The sequence below is a fragment of the Plectropomus leopardus genome, chromosome 14 (genome assembly GCF_026936395.1).
Source record: "Plectropomus leopardus strain MGB_pleo_1.0 chromosome 14, ASM2693639v1, whole genome shotgun sequence".
Lineage (NCBI taxonomy): Eukaryota > Metazoa > Chordata > Actinopteri > Perciformes > Serranidae > Plectropomus > Plectropomus leopardus.
The window spans coordinates 5,569,441-5,588,702 of NC_142189.1; the positions used below are offsets into that span (position 1 = coordinate 5,569,441).

Here is a 19,262-nt window from a genome sequence, read left to right on the forward strand (position 1 = left end):
AGGTAAAAGTCTCATAAAACTAGGGATCAAACAGAAAATCGTACAGATAAAGTAACACATCAGTTGAAGTAGTAGTGTAACTATGTCTTACAGGCAGTGAAAACAGGATCAGATGACGACCCTGGCGCATCACTTCGCTTCAAACATTCAGAAACGCCCTGGGAGATAGCAATTTAATGAGCGAGAAGCGTTTATTATCTCCTCCACCCTCCTGCTCTCTCCCTCTGGATGGCTCTTTGCAATATGATTCATGTGTCTCTGAGAGCAGGGGTTCAGTTTCAACAGCTTAAACCAAGCATGACCTCAGAAAAGTGACAAAAGTGAAACAGGACAGGGCCGGCAGCATACTGAGACGGAGTCATTAAACTGCTCTCCTGAGTGAAACACATAACTAAGGCTTAATAGTTACTTTGTTGCCACAGTAACAAAGATAAAACACTGAAATCAAGATACAGGGCCTTTCTTTTTGCAGTAACATGACCTCAGACTTCTCTTGGGGCGAGAAGAGACCAGAAAAAAATGAGCCTTCACTCAGTTTAGCCTGAATGCTTGTTGAAGTAAATCACCAATTTATAAAAGTCTCACAGTTGCTGTATAATGGCCTAAAAAACTATTCAAAGCACAAGGGCTTTTAAATACCTACAAAAATAAAAACTAAAAACAAATCTTAACGCAATAAATTCACCCAAGGCCACTAACAAACAGCCAGAAGCACTGTACAATGATCAAGAGGGGGAAAGAGACTGACCCTGCAGCAGCAATTGGACGTTGTCGATGTCCAGGGGAAGGGACCCCCTCTCCACCAGATCATCTCTGTAGTAGAAGTCTGACGACATACTTTCTCATCCACAGCCTCCGGGCAGCATGGCACCGCTCTGAAAGAAAGAGAGTGAGTCAGTGTTGGTGCAGTCCAGTGTAGCTTCAAAAGAGAAGCATAACATTAAAGATTTGACGACACTATGTTGAAATTTCTGGCTGTTAAAGCTAACTTTCTGTCTAAAACATAATCTACTACCTATCAACTGAATTTCAGCTTGTGGGTATGAATACATATATATATATATATCCTTTTAATATATATTTTTGATATAATCCTTGGTATTAAATCACTTTATTTGTCACACCTGTAATCTCATCTAATCTAATGGTGGCATAGTTGCAAAAATTACAACAGCATACTTTGCTAACATATCCATATGGCATAGAAAAAACGGGACCATACTGTGCATGCATAGATACACCAGCATGATAACTTATGAGCTGCACTTGAACAACACCTGCAGACAAATTCTGATTAACAGCAGGCACAAGAAAAATCTGATTTTTATGACCTCTGCACTATCTGGTATGTTGCATTTAAAAACATGCATGAAACCAGTGAACAGTAAAAATTGCACCTTCCATGATCAGCATACAGTAGAAAAATGTTGCAATGAAGCAAGAAAAGATGTAGAAACATGCAATAACAAAGCAATCAGTATCACCCATGGTTATTTTGCATAATGTAGATTATTAATCCAACATAAAGTGTCTGCCTCAGATTAGTATGATGTAGATATTTAAAAGCAATGAAAACTATAACTTTATGAACGTTCTTTAAAACTGCTTCAGTCAGATCATAAAAACTGATTAATGGACAAACTGAACAAATTTAAACACATTTTACTTTTATTTTAAAGACGATTTAACAGGGCAGGGTTTCCCACACATAAATTTATTTGTGGTGGGCCGCCACAGCTAAAACATCAGCAGCAACAAAAAGATTTTTCGAGATGGGCTTGTTCTTTAGAGCACCTCGTATTAGCAATGTAATAATACAACGTAATGAAGTGTGTGTTTTCTACTTTGAAAAAAATGTTTTATACTTATCAATAAATTGTTAGTTTTGTAGAATGTAGTCTCTTTGGAGCTTGTTACAGCAATCCTGGCCTGTGAATAAGCCTTAAATGTAATTGTATCACCTTTATTCCAGACCTTTGGCCTTGAACAGAAATCAGATTCGGACCATTGAACACAAAGTTTGAGAAGCTCTGGTCTAAAAGTTTGCTTTCACTTACAAACATCTGCAAACAGCTCCTCTCATCCATCCATGTGATCTGATCAGCTGTGAACAGATCGATAGATCAATTATCCACCCTGAGTGTAACAATTTGCTGCAGAGGCAAAAAAGGAACTCATGGAGAAGTCTGACTGCTGCGCTGCGTTCACGGACCCCCACTCATTTTTAAACTGAGGACACAGAATGATACAAATGGACACACAGGCATTAGAAAGATGCTAAAGAAGAGGAGGTTGTCCCCACTCCCCACCACAGTTCCACTGTCACTCTGTGGGAAAACTGCAGGGACAATGCACAATGCATTTATTTCAACTGTAGGGTGGAGATTATCATTATAATGTTCAAGGAAAATCTCCTGGCATGGCAGCTTTTAATCTTCTGTACCTACACCACTGAAAACAGGCCGATGATAACTGTTTGTACATTTTAATCGAGCACACATGCAAGCAAGTGGTATTTGTAAACTGCTTTTGTTGAAAGATCTTTGTCTAAAAGTGCTTTCAAATCAACAAAGGGGTTTAGACCATAAACACAGATACACAAAGGAATAGGAAACAGCCCAACAATTTCAAGAAAGACCTTGAGTTTGGCAGCTCCATCATACAAAGACACAGAAAGCCATGTACCTCCACAAAGACCTTTTCAACAAACTGGCAGAAAAGACTTTGAACATACAGTCCAGGGGGAGTCTATCGTCTTTTATGGAGCAATGAAACACTGTTCTGTCAGTTTACATTGAGTGCTGGATGAAGGTGTTGGGCTGTGTTTTGTCTTGTTCCATCTGGCCCTGGGATATGAATAAGTGAGCTGAAAAAATGTGTGACATTTAGACACCTCTCCAAATACGCCTGCCGAAACAAATCAAACTGTGAAATCAGAAAAGCGCCTTTGACTTAACCAGTTGTCTGTTTTTTGCTGATCACAACCATGACTGACAGTTTTGGAGAACAGACAGGTGACTGAGGCTAAAATAAAACAGAGTGAAATAGCAGCAGGCCTCACGTACATATCAGAGCAAATGCCAGACCAGGTCAAATAGAAGCTGTTGGTTTGTTTTAACCTGCCTGTGCTGCCAGGGGGGTGGGGTCTCATTGAAATGGACATATCAGATAGTTTTATGTTTTATCAACTTCCTGATGCTTTATTTCCAGTAGCATTCTCACCAGGCTAAAAGGGGTAAACTCTATCTGACTATATCTGACAGAATTGTCAACATGTTTCACTCTGTTGTCATTTTCAATCGTCATCTCAAACTTAGAGGAGTGGGTGGATTCAAAGGTCTTAACCCTGGCAAGTGCAGAAGTCAGAAGGGATGGAATCATTATCATATCTACCTTGATATTTTCTGATATCAATATATATATGGTAAGCCACTTTGCAATATGATCAAAATTTTGACTAAATGTTACTTTTTTTTTTCTTTTTTTTTTTTTACACAGACAGCGCACTTAAGAGCCACTTCGGAGTCCCTTCTTTGTGCTGTCTTTGCATTTTTTCACGGTTAAAAAAAATGGCAGCATCGTGCTGCTTCAGTGTTTGATTATAGACAGAATGCTGGCATTGCAGAAGCAAAAGATGCATGACGAATGTGATGTTTACATCACAGCATCTGCCTCTTTAACGTACAAATCGGCAGCCCTTTCTAAACAACAACAAAGGCATAACATGGCAATAACAATCGTTGACTAAAACTGAAATTGATCTCGGAGAGTAAGGAGCTCCAGAATCTCATAGCTTTCCCAATTTGCAGACTTATATGGCCACTGCCACATTCTTCTTAGAGTTAGTCACTATCTGCTGCTAGCTGCTTTTTAAATCTCCCGCAGTCACATGCATAACACACCATCAAAACGTCACATCCATCCCACCCATGATCCCAACTCACCGGCTGTCCCTTTTACATAGATCTCAATTTAAGCTGTCTCTCCCTCTGTTGCCGGCTCAAAGTCCCCCCATTCCACTTTTGGACTTTTAAAACAAAATGGTGAGGCGGCATAACATAGGCATATTCCCACCATAAACAAGCAGTGTAAAAGGGGCTTGTGAAGTATTAACCATAACCTCCTTGGCAGAGAAATAACAAAATCTCACAAAATAGAACAAAACAACAGCATCAATGGTACAGCCTGTCTGCATAATTTAGGATTTAAGACAGTGAAGGCAAGAATTCAGCCTTAAAATTTCAGACTTGTCCACATTGCTGACACACTTCATTTGTAAAGAAAGGCTGCTGCACAACCTGAGGTGTCTTTGGGCTGAGGAACTGCCAGTATTACATTATGATGCCAAAAGTTCCAGAATTGAACGATTCTGTGTTGTGGCTGCATGGATGCAACAGTGTCATCTCGTCAGTCAACTTCAGTCTGTAAAAGCATAATTAGATTTTAGAAAAAGTTAAAAATACTTAATGACATACGTTAAATCAAATAATTTGATAAGCCCACAGGTTCAAGTGCACTAAAACAAAGCTATGAAGTGTTATTTCCAAAGACATTTTGTCCAAGGTTAGCCCCCTGCTGCTGTTCAACCTCTACACAAGCAATTAACACATGGAAGAAGTGGACCACTGCCCTCTAACATTAATGTGGGCACGTGGACACACACTGACATACAGCTACACTGAGAAATGCAAGTGTGTACGTGGAGGTTAAACCACTATAGCACGGCATCTGAGCTATCCCAAGGCTTCATGTCAGCTGCGGACTGAGCGACCGGGGGGAGGTGAGATGGGAGTCAGTGGACAGGGGTGAGTGAAAGAGAGGCAGGAGAGAGTCTGAGTAAAACTTGTAGAGAGAAACTAATGGGGAACTGTCATGGGACTCAAACATTGATATCATCTAAAGGAAAGGACTGCAGCTTCTTTGTGTGTATCTAATAAAAACAAACTTTAAAAGGTTGTTACATGCCACTGCATGAGTCATGATTAGGGCATAAAACTCAAGAAACCCCCAGTAATGGATCACATGTTCTTTTTCAGTAAATATGAGTTGTTGCCATCAGATTATCATTTGATTGGTAGTTGTTTATTTCTGCTTGTAATGTTTAGTTGAATTTGTCTGACAATGTCAAAAGCAAAGAGGACATTTCCAAAAGAACTAACTAGAGGACATTGGGGAAATGAGGAAGACCATTTAGGCACAACGGATGAAGACAGATAAAGAGCTCAAGACAGGAGGTAGGGGGGGAAAAGTAAAGAAAGGAGAAATGCAGCAGAATAGCAGGGAGGAGAATGACAGTGTGTGGCAGAGAGAGATTAAGCTTAAGAGGGAGAGATAAGAGAGAGTGACAAGAAGATTTTAAGTGAGACACAGAAGAGAATGAAGGGCGAGCATACAGAAGGGCAAGAGACAGAAACAGAGAGCAAGCCCATGACAGTTTCACTAAGCCAAAGTCACAAGTCTCTTCAGTCAGCTCTAATTGTAGCAACAAGGCAGGGGTGATTGAAACACGTAGCACACTGTTGTGGAAAAAGCACAGGGAGGGGGCATGTCATGAGACCACAAAACCCATATAAAATGTTTTTTAAATATAATTATGCAGATTTTTATCCATATATTTTTATTATTTGCTGTACTAGCCATGTGGAACACAATCACCAGAATAAACATTGGCATTGCGGCTTCCTGCAAACTGGGTTTGCACATTATTTGTACATTATCATCAGCATTAACAGAAATGTTGAAATTTTACATTTCATTATGTTTAATCATTTCTGTGATTAATGTTTACTTTGATTTAGGCACAAAACTCACTTGTTTATGGTGGGAAAAGATCTGAAAACACCTGCTGTAGTGACACAATCCCAGTTGACAAGCAGACTATAAAAAATTTTAAAAAACACTTTTCTAGGCACTTTCCTCAGTGGAAACGGAGGAACAGGGCGCTAAGAAACACCCATGTTTGACGGCTAAAACAGCAGCTGGAAATGCAGAGATGACTCACTAAAACTTTTGTTGTTTGTTAGTCTTAGATAGTGATCTGCAGTGATCAGCAGCTCGCCAAGCGTCTTGCCTCGGTAACACGCCATCCACCATATCCTGCACCTCCACCTGATGACAAAGTAAGCTGATACCACCTCCCTTTAGAAACATTGATATGATACATATGATACGAACAAATGTAAGATATCCGTGGTTTGCCGAAATGTACAATGCCAACATTTTCTACTGGCAACTGGGCTGTGTTGACAGGTTGATGAAGGAGAATTGGAGGGATGCATTCAATCAGTGTTCACACCTCTCAGAGCTCCACAAGTCAACTGATTTAACAGTCCAGATCACCTGACAGCAGGTGTGGCTTAGTGTCATATCACATATCTCAGTCTGACCTGAATTACTGATTGGTTAAAGCAAACCAAACCAAAATAAGCCTCCTCCCAACAAGAGGTTGGCTAACATGACCAGTGTCCGACTGAAAAACTGGTACGCTCCCGACAAACATTAAGTACTTTATAGATTTATTACTATTAGTAGCGTCTGTAAGAGCTGGGTAATATATAAAGATATTATATCATAATGAGATATGAAACTATATATCGTCTTAGATAGTGGATATTATGTTGGGATATGTAATGAATGGTGTTTTTTCTCCTTATCTTAAAGGTTGCATGATAGAAAAGTGATGTACTTTTCTCAACTTATCCAACAGTTCTACTTGTTTTAATAATTGCCTTTATATATATTTTGTATCGAGAGATAGCCTGAAAATATTGGAATATAACTTTCAGCCCTAGCGCCTATTTGTTTTTTGGCTTGATTAATTTTCTTCCTGGAGCAAAAAGGTAAGAAATGAAAGTGGACTGAATAGACTGATGTGGATAAAACTAGACTAAACTGAGTCAAACTAAAATATTAAAATGTAAACACTACATGCCAGAATGGATATAAACTGATTTTAAGTACTGTAACACTTTTGACATCCACAGTTTGTACAGTGGATGTAAACAAACACCTGTTGAAACCACATCTACCACATTCCCTTACAGCCTCAGGTTTGACAACTACAGGTTTATCTCGTGATGCTTCCTTCTAATCATCAATGTTGTGACTCACTCTGCTGCAAAAACAATGCTCTCTCATTAGTTCTCTGAAAATGTTTTCCAGCAGGTCTTTGTACTCTGTTTAAGCCCGACAATAATATATCAATAGCGTCTGTGTTGCTGAACCTGACACACCGAGTTTTCACAGACACACCCTGGAAGAAATGATAATAGCAAAAAGGGAGAGGCAATCTCTGCTTTCACTCCATTGACAACACAGATGTGAACTGAGGACAAATATCCTGCAGAAAGATTTTCAGTGTAGTGTCAGTTTTAACATGCATGACCTCTGGAGGTCACTGAGATATGTCTAGGGTGCACTTTAGCTCTACATTTATTTAAAAATCAAAGGGAACCAAGATGCACTAAAGAATAAAACTAATGCTTTGTGCCATTTCTCACCCTCAGGAGCCACAGTGCAACAAGTTAAAGAAAAACAAGTTTTAAAGTAATGAGGATTGGAAATTTCAGAGAAATACACAGGGCAATATTTTGATTGATCAGCTAAAAATGTGAAAAGGTCACTGCCACTCCTTTGTTTCTTCAAGTGACATGAAGAAACAAAGGAGAGAACTTTCCTGAATGGCTGGGATTCAAACCTTGTGATCGGAAGCCTGTCGCTCTAACCTCTGAGATCCTCGGTATGCCGCCAATCAAACCAGGTCATGCTACTATGCATACCGTGATTACACTTCTAATCCAGTGAGCTTAGCAGAATGATTCTCAGGTCACTACAATTATCATCTACATAGGTGTGTTGTGTCAATGTTGCTCACCTGCTTTAACAGCTGGCAGATGTAGATTTATAACATAAGGTAATGAGCGCAAAGGCCAAACCATAACCTTTGTATTTCAGTTTATACATAGAGCTAAGACATGAAGAGAGTGCCTTCTAACAACATAAAACTTAGCCTAAAAAATCTTGCAGAGAGCCTTTGGCAAAACATTTATACACCAGAAAGCAGTAGTTACAAAAACACTGTCAGTTTACAAAAGCATGCACATCCAGGCAAGAGATCATGCAACAGACGAAAAACCATCAACTAATAAAGAGCATGAAGCTTGAATGTCAATGTGGCGGTAATTCAATTAAATATTTATGGGGGCACAGTGTGCCAAATCAGTTTTTTTGTCTCTTACATAATCGGTAGTCTTTTGAATGGCTGGTAGATTTTGGAACCCACAAGCCACAGTGGTAAGTAGAGAATCCCGAATTTAACACTTAAAACCAGCAAAAAAGTAATAAAATAAATAAAATAAAATACAAATATTGACACGGAGATGGAGGAAAGATTATGGTGCATAAAGTTTCAACAAATAAGACATGTCCAAAGTCCAGCCCAGAGAATAATGGACCAAGGGCCATTTGTTGCTGAAAATATACTACATGGGGGCTATCTGACAGTATTAATTAATTCAGCCAGCAATTGCTTCCATTCACTTCATGTTGGCAGGACTACAATTTATAGACATGCAGACAAAACTAATGTGTATTCATAAACAGATGGCAGAAAAGCGAACACCTTTGACCTCTTTTTAGATTATTGTTCTATATTACCAAGTGCTACAAAGTGTGCTCCCTTTGACTGAGGGAATGTGAGATTGTGTCGCTGTTATGAAGCTGTCAGGGCCCAAAAATAGCAGCAGGGAACACGTGCGTACGGCTGCTTTCAGATCAGTTCAGCTGAGCCATATAATGAGTCCTTGAGGAGGACCAGAGGACTTTTTAATAAAGCACATAACAAGCTGTTGCCCTGCAGGTTTAACAAGACTGTTATGAGAAATTGTTCTTTGAAAAAACACACAGCAGAGGAAACACTGAGGATTACAACAATAACATGATGATGCCTGGGATCAATTACAGCCTAAACCTCAGCACTAAATAACGCACCCAAGAGCCAATGCATTTTTTTTTTTTACAGTTGCAGATACTACTCCTTAGCGTGAATTTCAAGACAATCAAGTTGCTTGTACTTACATGCAGAAGTAGTGTGTTCTTGGTGAAGATGGAAGATGCACAGATGCAGGTCCTCCCAATGGTGATTTCCAATGTGGAACAACAGATCTTTCTCTGAAGTGACTTGGTGGAGATGAAACTTGAAGCACAGTTTGACAGATCTGCAGCCTGCAGAGCTCCAGGCCAGGCCGGACTGTCACTGGAGAAGCCAGAGCCATACTGGGGGCTGGGCAAGAAACAAAACCCACTGGGGGACTAAATATAGAAACCAGTCAGGGTTCAACACACACACACCCTCCTCCAGTTTGGCACCGGTGGCTGTCACCTGAGTTTAGTGTTTCTGGACCAACAAATGCATGAAACTTGAAGTTTAATGTCAGTCCACTGTAAAACAGATCCAAAACCTGGTAACCTGAGTCAAACTTCAGTTTCCTCTCGTTCATTCATGACGCCTAAAACAAAGGGGGGAGAATATAGTTACTGACAGAAAGATAGAGACAGTAAAACTAATGCTTGATAAGTGCTGGCTGTAATATTAAGGCACAGTACTGTGCAAAAGCCAGAGGCCACCATAGATTTGTTTAAATTTAGTAATGAGGACATATATATATATATATATGCAAATAAAGTGCCAGCATGAAAGGAACTTTTACATCGTAAAACCTCAGGGGGCTTTTTTTGGGTAAAATGCATTAAACGAAATAGCTTCTTACAGCTGAAGTCAACATTGACCGTGAAACATGGAATCATACAACCATAACAAAAAGTAGCTCAAACAATTAATATTGAACCTGGTGTAAATATGTCAGAACATAAGTACTGTAAACAGCTTGGAACAGTGGAAAAGGATTTCATACTAAATACTTGCAACTTTAGCCTGCTGAAGTTACTCTAAAATATTTGTGTTTTTAATACTGTATACTGTATACGTGTTTCCTGTATGTCCTGGTTGTATTTTAGTAAAGAGACTACGGAGAAATTAAACAGTATGATCATTATAACATTGCTAAAATAGCTAAGTTTAAGGTGGCCCAAAACTTTCGCACAGTACTGTAACTCAGCTAGCTTAATGTAATGCTATCAGCCACCACGGCATTTTTAAAACAATAGCTAAAGTCATAAAATATGGCTACTTCATGCCAAGTAACATTAAAATAAACATATTATTTTTTCCATTACCTGACCATGTACCAAATGAAAAGCTTGAACGTTAATGTAAATAAACTAGCTTTGAGCAATGTTACCTCCAACCTTGACATTTTTAAAACAATATCTAAAGTCACAAAGTATGATTAGCCCCGTTAACTTGATAGTGAGTAAATTAACGTTAAAATTTACTAACGTTGAGTCGGTTTTTTGGCCGTGACTATGCACCAGTTAACATTAGCTAACGTTAGCTAATGTTACCTGTATCATTCAAATGCACCAAACGATAACTTACTTCAGTTGAAAAGCTAACGTTAGCTCCACTTATCTTACACTGAAACAATGCTAACCTTTGGTCGTTTCGTTCAGACCGGAGGGGAAAACATACGCCACTGCGTGTTATTAGACGATGGGAAAACTTCTAGCTAACGTCAAATAATCAAAATATTGTGGTATCACTTGCCAAATTAATGCTTGAATCCAACGAAACTTGTTCCGTCCAAACCTTGTAAAACATTTTAACGGTTTGCAAGACACAACTAAACCAACTCAAACATGTAATTTTGATGTTAGTGTTTGTCAAACACTTCATACTAGAAGCGCTTTTCGCAGGAATCTGTTGACGCTACGTTTGAATTTCACTGCCGTTAGGAAGATGATTTGCGCATGCGCATTTGTTGTTGTTCGGTTTTTGGGGTTTTTTTGGTGAAATGTATTTATATTATTTCTACTCTTTATTGAACACATTTACAAACAAGCCAGGTTGAACACAGCATTAAAATAATAATGTGTCTGAGTAGTGGAAAAAATTAAACAAAATATGAAACAATAAAAAAAATTAGAATACATAAAAATAAATTACATACAGTAAATTGTTGATAATAAAGGTTGGTACGTTGAGGCTCTATCATTTTTTTTTGCAATTGTACACCTCTTAGCAGTTCTTTAAAATACATTACTATTATCATTGTTATTATTATTATTATTATTATTATTGTTGTTGTGTTGTGTCCTTTATGATAATAATAGTTAATAATTATTTATTTGTTTATTTAGTTATATAATTCTCCCAGGGCATTTTGGGGATACAAGCTGGCATGGATCATAGTTTTCAGTTCCCCTATCTCCTCAACTGTAGTTGTCAACTATAGAATTTCAGTATCATATTAAGCGATCAAAATCTTTTCAGATTGAGCAAGTAAAATGACCTTGTGTGTATCAATTTGGGAGTCCTTGACACAAAAAAAGTTGAGAACCACAACTGTAATAACTGTACATAGTATGCTAGCTACTTCACACCTTTTATATAACTATTTAAACGTTTTAAAGTGGCTTAAAAGGTGGATGGAAAGTTGTAGTTAATAATAGGCTTTAGGTGATCAAAATTACCCAAAAGTTTTTATCCTTTCAATGGCCAGTGACTTTGACATTGATTAACAGTCATGACTTTGCACTGTGCCTTATTATTTTTAATTGATACTTTAAAGGAGCTCCACCCAACAATAAAAAAAGTCCTTTTTGTTTTTGTGCCGGGTATTTTTATGTTGGTGCCTACCGCTGCTGATGAACCACAAAGCAAATTAATACATATTCTGCTACACTAATGATCAGTGTATTTCCAGGGTGCCCTACATTGCTGAGGAGCAAAAACAGAGGTCAAAGTTCGCACAGGCTGGCTCAACAGTTCAGAAAAGCATGAAGATTCAGTGTCCTGACAGATTGTACTGTATTAGACGAATGAAGGGATACTAAATATAAGTTGTGTGTGTGTGAATAACAAAGAAATTACCATTCAAATTATTGGTAATTTGACATCATGCAGCACCAGGTGTTTTCCAGGCCTCCGTACAGTAAAACCTTAAACAAACACAATGTTTGGTGAAAAACAAGAAAAATGCTCCATAGTACACAATATTAGAAAGCCAAAAATGCATCAAAGCCAGAACTGATTAAACTGCTGCAACTTGAGTATAAATACTACAAGTGAGCACCAGAGGTCAGCACAGCACCATCTTATTTCAGGAAGAGTGACATTCTGCAAGGAGACAGGATTTCTCTGTATTTACCCTTTTAAACCTGAGCAAATTAGCTTAATTTCTTTCAAAATCATGGCAATGAGCAACTTAAGAAGGTCATGTCTATAATGCATTCATATGTCTACAGGAAACTCTTGGTGCTGTCTGTTGTAATTAAAAGTGTGTTTTGGAAAATAAAGACATGGCTTTGATGATAATTGTGTTTCTTCTGTCTTACATTTTGCTCGCAGCTTGCAGATGCTACTCATAAGTCCTCATAAATGTATTGTAACGTGTCAGTTTGATAGGAGAGAGGGTGTAGTTAGTCGCCATATTATTTGTTGACCGCACTTTTTCTTTTGATCGCTGTAATTATTTTGACTCTAAGTTTGTGCATGTTATAATAAAAAGTTGATTTCCTTTCATCTATACATTTTTTAAATTTATTTTTGGATCTCAGCAAATCTTTTGTTGGCATGTCAGACAATAGACGAGGCCCAGCCTCAGCCTCTCAGCGACTTTTAGTTTGTTTCCTTTAAAGGCTACAGGGATGCTCTCACACTAACATGCACACGTTGGGTAAAGTATTAGGAATCCTTTCGTTGCCCTTGTGCCCCTCAGGGTGGGTTAAATTAAGCGAGGAATTTCCCCTTAAAAGTTAATGAAGTATGACAAAAAATGAAGCCAAAATCTTTCATTTGCAGTCCGCGAATAATTACACAAAAGCAGGATTGTGCAAATCCAGGCTTACTCCCTTTGTACTGGATTACAATTAACCTCATTGTAATCACCCCTGTTATCCAATTACATGCATTCTGTTATTCCGCACCCTGCACATTATTCAGTAATAGCCTGCAGATGAGTAATTCTTCCTGATAGTGAGGAGGTCCGAGAGGCGTATGAACCTGTCCCTGGTTCATCCTCCTCAGTACTTCTTCTAATCTAACTTTAATTGCTTGGCCTCAACTTTCAACTTTACTTTTAAAGATTTATTTCTGCAACTACTTGAAAGCGGTTCTGCTCGGTTGGCTCCACACGCTGCCCGCAGGGGCCTCTGACGATGGTAATTTCTTGATGAGGTGCTTACTCACCCAAATCAATTCTTCCCCACTTTCTTTTCTCCTGCTGTCATTGTCTCCAGAGAGGGCTGACGCATCCTCCAATATGCATCTTTTCTATCTTAACCCTTTATTACCTAAGCAAACTGTCCTGGTTACTTTTAGAAGAAAGCATTGAGCAATGAAATAAGTGACACAAGAATTAACAAGAAATTTGTAAAAAGCACAAGAAAATTACCTGACGGGGAAAAAAACAGGGCAAAAAAGGTGAAACAAAAAAGGTGAAACAAAAAGGATAGAAGGACCTGGAAAAAGTCCTTAAAAATTATCCAAATTCAGTAAAATAATTATAAATATTTATTTTTGATCATTATAATTATTTTTTCCTTAGCTCCCTCCCCCCTTTTTTTCCTGGAAATTTTTCCCAAGCTTTTAGAAAATAATTATATAAATCTGCTAATGTCATGATTGTATCTAATACTCTGAAAATGAAAGTAAAAATAAAAAATCCACTAATTTATTGCAATTTGTGGAACAATTGAAGTTGCTCATTGCCTTTTTTCCTCGTGTTTTTAAAAGAAATTTCTCAGATTTCAAAAGTTTAAATACTCGTGAGAGGCATCTGCAATCAGAGTTAGAAAAGTAAGGTTTTTGAAGGGTTGAGTGAAGCTTTAACATGCCTGCAAGACATGGTATGAGTAATAGCCAGCTTTCTCTCTGTGAGGAAGTGTCACTGGCAACAAAAAAAAGACATAATGAAAAGTATGAGACAAAGTGGCAAAAGAAGGCAAACAGCTAAAGCTCAGGGGTGAAGTGATTACAGTCGGCGTGTGAGAACAGGAGCGGGGTCTGTCTCTGGAGCCAGCTAATTGAGCTCGGATGAGTGAGAGTAGACACACTGTGTTTGACGATGTTGTTCCCCTTCTTCCGTGTGGATGACGATGAACAAAAGGGCACACTCTTTTCCTTAATCAGGCTAATGGAGTGGGAACAAGCTGTTGGGTGAGTAAGATGGGCAGTGACAGGTAGAAGGGCCTCCAGGGGAATTTTGGGGGAGTCAGAGAGACTGAGGTGTGGACTTGTGCCTCTGATTGGCAGGACAAGAGATGATAAAAAGCCCCGACTCGTGCTGTCAGATCCATTAGCAGGTAATTCGGGTCTGAGGAGCACACAGTGACAAGTGCGGAGGTTCATGTTAGTCGTCCTCACTGCCAGAGTGACTTGAGAGCTGAAACTACAGGCCTGCGACTGTGAGAACAGCTACTTGTTGACAGCAGCAACCTGCCTATACTATATTGCATCATAGTATTTGAGTGTTTATTCAATTTTCAGCAAATTTGATCCTTGTATTTGGCTGCAGGACAGCAACGGAGAGAAACAGCTAGGATGACCCTGCAAAGGAAGAAGTCACAGTGGTGAGTGATTTCGGCCTTACTGCCTTATATGGATGCTACAAGGTGAATTTAGTAGTTGTTCTGGACGTTTTGATCATATCCCTTTTTTTTTTTAATTTGATTTGATTTATTTTAAACATGTGAAAATGAAAATAGAGAAATAATTATAAAAACAAGCAGACAGACAAAAACGAGTAATATTTACAGACAATGACAAACAGAAAGAAAAAGAAATGGTCAAACACATGATGACTTGGTTCAAACTTATTTAATCCCACCCTTTCTCCATGAGTCAATGAATTTCAATGAACCAGCTTCCTTAATTAATTAATTTAAACCTATACTCTAATTATCTTAACATATATGCATACACCTACATAGCATAAAATGTATAGAACAGGTTAGATTCAGCCTCTGCTTTTGTGTCCTTGAGCAAGATACCTTTCCAGCTTTTTCTGCACATGTTCTTTTACCCTGAATTTCTTTCCATCTTTCCTCAAATGTAAACACACAGTGTGTGAAAAAGGTGCTTGTGTTTTGTTGCTTCTCACCCTCAGGAGGCCTGGACTGCTCCTGTGCTGGTTTCTTCTCTGTATCTCCCTGCAGACACACTCCCTCCACCCGGTGTCAGCCGTCAACCTGAAGCGCTTCATTGGCTGCGCCGTCAGAGAGTTCACCTTCCTGGCCAAGAAGCCTGGCTGCGGGGGGCTGCACATCACCACCGACGCCTGCTGGGGGCGCTGTGAGACCTGGGAGGTGAGCAGCTGGGAGACAGCTACTGTACAGAAACACACGCGCACACATGCGCGCACACACACACGCGCGCACACACACACACACACACACACACAGGAGAGGAGTGTAAATGTCTGTAAGTCTGCTGTTTGCATCACCTTTGAAACTGAGCAAAGCTAGGATTATTTCTCAAGCAATTCTATTTGGTTTCTTTCCTTGACTTTTTTAAACTTGCCTTTTTGGCTAATTTTTAGGTAATTTTCTTGGCTTTTTTGTTTGTTTTGTTTTTACCTTACTCTTTTTTTGTGCAAAATTATTAGGTGATTTAATTGGCTTTTTTAAAACCTTACCTCTTTTTATGCAAATTTTCTTGGCTTTTTAAACCATACATTTTTTGTGTTCATTTTAAGGTGATTGTCTTGGCTTTTTTTAAAAAAAAAAAAAAAACCTTACTCCTTTTGTGCTAGGTGATTTTCGTGGCTTTTTAAATGTTTACTCTCTTTAGGTAATTTTCTAGGCTTTTTATTTTTAACCTTACTTTTTTGTGAAAATATTCAGGTTATTTTCAGTTTTTTTTGTTTTTTGTTTGTTTATTTGTTTTATTAATTTTGTGCAATTTTTCAGGTCTTGTCTTCTTGAGGTACTCACCACCTTCTTTCCATGTATCTAAAAGAAGTCAAGCCAATTTGCTCAGGTTTAAAGGGGTTAAATGCAAATTCAGCCAGTAAGACAGGCAGATACACAGAGACAGACAGACAGCGAGACAAATACCGTGGATACAGAGACGGAGAGATGTGTGATCCCCATGGAGAAAATTTGTTTTCGCTTTCCTCCCTCCACAGGGAGGTCAGTGCAAGGTCGGCAGCGAGTGCAGGCAGGGTTTCAGCTGCAGAGAGATACAGTAGATAGATGGACAAATATTAGAATGGATGGAGAGATATATATGCATGTCGGCTGTCTAAGAAAAACAAGTTCTGTGGTTTTAATAACTGACTAAGATCTTATTTTTGTCACATAATAATGAGAGGCAGTGTGAAGTATAAATCTTGCATGAGAATGGAGGAGGACGGGAGGCTTTTGGAAAACTGAAATTGAGTTAACGTTCTGCAAGAATGGAAAGCAGCGTGGAACCCCGAGATTGAAGTGACAGCAGCAGTTTCCTTAACAATGCCTCAAGTGCATAAATGACACAATTGGATTTCATAAGTCGCCGCATACTGATTACAAAAAAAACCGCTGTGAAATCTCAAGTTTCATCTGGTACATTGTATTCAGTGACAGGAGGCATTAGGAAGCTCGTGATTTTTGCTGCTTCATTATTGCAGTGTGGCTGGTGAGTGTGCAGGAGGCTCGAGCTTTGTTTTGTGATACTCTGGATCCCCTCAGGGAGGAGACTCATTGTTTTGTCTGCTCTCCCCCACAGGGAGGTCAGAAAGCAGCGGAGGGAGTCTATGTCTTGCTTTAGGGTCGGTCTGTAGGACGGACAGGGGGTCAGGGGTAGCCGGACAGTCTCTAATTACAAGTACTCAGCTTCAGGAGGTACAACATCACCTTCTGTTATTAAAGTTATGGTAGAGATTTTTTAATTACTGCAACAGCAGAGCAAGATTAAGTTCCTGGAACACAAACAGTGCGGGGCGATTAAGAGAAGCTTTGCAGATGTGTCACAAATCTCCCTTCAAACAGATTCATAGCAAAACAGAGCTTCACTGGCAAATGAGTTATATGCAAATAATGAGAAGCTGAAATAAAGAAATTATTAAAAAATTAAAATCTAATAAGGTGGATTTGGTTCTTGTTACTGTGACATTGGAAACTGAAGGCTAGCTGGAAAAGAGTTACAAGGTACCTGGTGAAGTTTTTGAACACTAGTGGTGCTGAAGAGTAATGTTTTGATGAATGGACCATTGTGGAGCCATGGACTTAAGCTTCCATATTTGATGAGTTGGGAGTGAGAACGTGTTGACAATGTGGGTTTTGCAGGTTTTATGAGACTGGAAATGCATTCAACATGTTTCTTAGGTATTTAAGAGAGACGCAAATACCAAAAAACCTGAGTACTGCAAACACAGTAAATTTCATTTTTAAGGTTTTACAACATACCACATGTTACTGGAACATAACTGACATGCTCTTTAAAACAAAAGCATCACAAAAAAAGAAAAGATTCAATTTTAACTTGACTTTGACTGAACTAGCATTGTTAGCTTGCTGGTATGCAAATACGAGTTGGTGGTAAAATTTAACTATTATTAAAAAAAACTAGCCATTGTGCGAACAGTAAAGGTTAGTCAAGCAAAGCTAAGGAGCTGACATTACAAAACACAAAGGTTAAGCGATGTAAAGATGGGGTTTGTTTCAAAATTAACTCAGAAAGAGAAAAGGTGTATATAGGAAAAAGCTCTCTATAGAGAAAATTAAACAGTCAGAGCCTCTAAAGTAAACAAAAACAAATAATCACGTATTAATCATCATTTTTGGATATAAGTTATTGAGATTATTTTTTATCTCTGTGTTTTTCCAGAAGCCTGTCCTGGACCCTCCGTACATTGAGTCCTACCAGCGAGTTTGTACCTACAACGAGACCCGTCTTGTTACCGTGAAACTGCCTAACTGCCAACCAAACGTTGACTCGACGTACACCTACCCCGTGGCCCTGAGGTGTGACTGTGGTGTGTGTCTGACCAGCACCACTGAATGCATAACATCTGTCTAACACAAATCTGAACAGGCAGGAAAGTTTGCTATCAATGTTCACAGATATTTCATATATCATTGCTTGCGTGAAATGCTAAAGCACATAGCCAAATAAGCAGGTTTCCTGCTAAAATTGAACAATGCTAAAAGGATCAGGGTGAAAAAGGAGCTAATAAAGGTCTTCTGTTCCGCTTGCAGCTGATAAAGTGTATTCAAAGCTGGGTTATCTAAAGTTCGGTCTTCAAAGTTCAAAATATATGCGTATAAAGCAGAAGTTAAGAAAAAAAATGGCTATGGTTATTTGACAGATCCTAGTTTCTGATACTGACAAAAATGTAACATGCAGAGGAAAATCAGCTAAACTTTGTTTATGTTGAATGTTTTTTTCCTACTGTATTAGCAACTTTTTCTCTTTTTTTTAAACAAATGTAATAATTTCTTATTTTTTTGTGAAAGACATTGATTTGGTAAACTCATTAGCGATTAATTAATTGATCTGAGTTCTGAGGCCAAACTAGTTAGTCACCAGGCAGAAAAACAAAGTCCTCACTAAGTGTTGTTATTCGTATGATTCCCAAGGAGAGCAGGGTTTATGTAATCCCTGAGAGCTCACATGTCACCGAGGAGCTGCAGGGCTGCGTTTGAGCCCCGGCGCTCAGAGGGAAACAGAACACACTCCTCCCTCCATACAAACCCTCCCTGCTCTTCTCTCTGTCTCTGCCTGGCTTCATTAATACTGCAAGTCTTAATAATTCAGCTCTGCAAACATCTGAGTTTATTCATGGGTGGCTATTAATATGTTCTCTATCATCATGGCTCTTTATTTTCTGTCCATACTTTTCACACAAAAAAATAAAGAAAAAAGAACATCTGAGTTTATGTTTGAATATTAATTGTTGAGTAAATGTCAAGTAAAAAATTAAGTTTTATACAGATCATATCAATATTTCTACGGTGACGTATATGAGCTGACTTTGTCATTAGGACAGGGAGAGATGTGTCATCTAAACATGCAAACCTGCAGACCACTGTTCAAAACCAACAAACAACAAACCTGCTAGTGATTTAGCAAATCATTGCTGTGTTTCCAGTGGCGTTTTATCAGTAGTGCAAAAAGTTGTTTTTACAGAGAAATCGTTGCTTATGCACACACACACACACAC

General features: G+C 38.7%; 2 protein-coding genes across 4 annotated transcripts in view; one reads left to right on the forward strand and one right to left on the reverse strand.

Moving 5' to 3' along the window:
- syne2b (spectrin repeat containing, nuclear envelope 2b) overlaps positions 1-9,260 on the reverse strand; it is a 199,270-nt gene extending 190,010 nt beyond the window's left edge. Inside the window, exons 1-2 of one of the 2 annotated variants that reach the window (XM_042500732.2) lie at positions 9,076-9,260; positions 749-875 (exon numbers count right to left, since the gene is read on the reverse strand). In XM_042500732.2, coding sequence (XP_042356666.2) covers positions 749-836 — 88 coding nt within the window. In that variant the 5' untranslated portion in view covers positions 837-875; positions 9,076-9,260. The remainder of the gene's footprint in view (positions 1-748; positions 876-9,075) is intronic. The other variant, XM_088087660.1, reaches the window with a different exon arrangement.
- gphb5 (glycoprotein hormone subunit beta 5) lies at positions 6,035-19,262 on the forward strand. Of its 2 annotated transcripts, none has more exons than XM_088087662.1 (4): positions 6,035-6,119; positions 14,634-14,688; positions 15,225-15,423; positions 17,927-19,262. In XM_088087662.1, exons 2-4 carry the CDS (start codon positions 14,660-14,662, stop codon positions 18,116-18,118), a joined length of 420 nt encoding a protein of 139 aa, XP_087943788.1. In that variant the 5' UTR covers positions 6,035-6,119; positions 14,634-14,659; the 3' UTR covers positions 18,119-19,262. The 2 variants fall into 2 exon arrangements, with proteins under 2 accessions (XP_087943788.1, XP_042356066.1); XM_042500132.2 differs by lacking the exon at positions 6,035-6,119 and adding an exon at positions 14,404-14,523.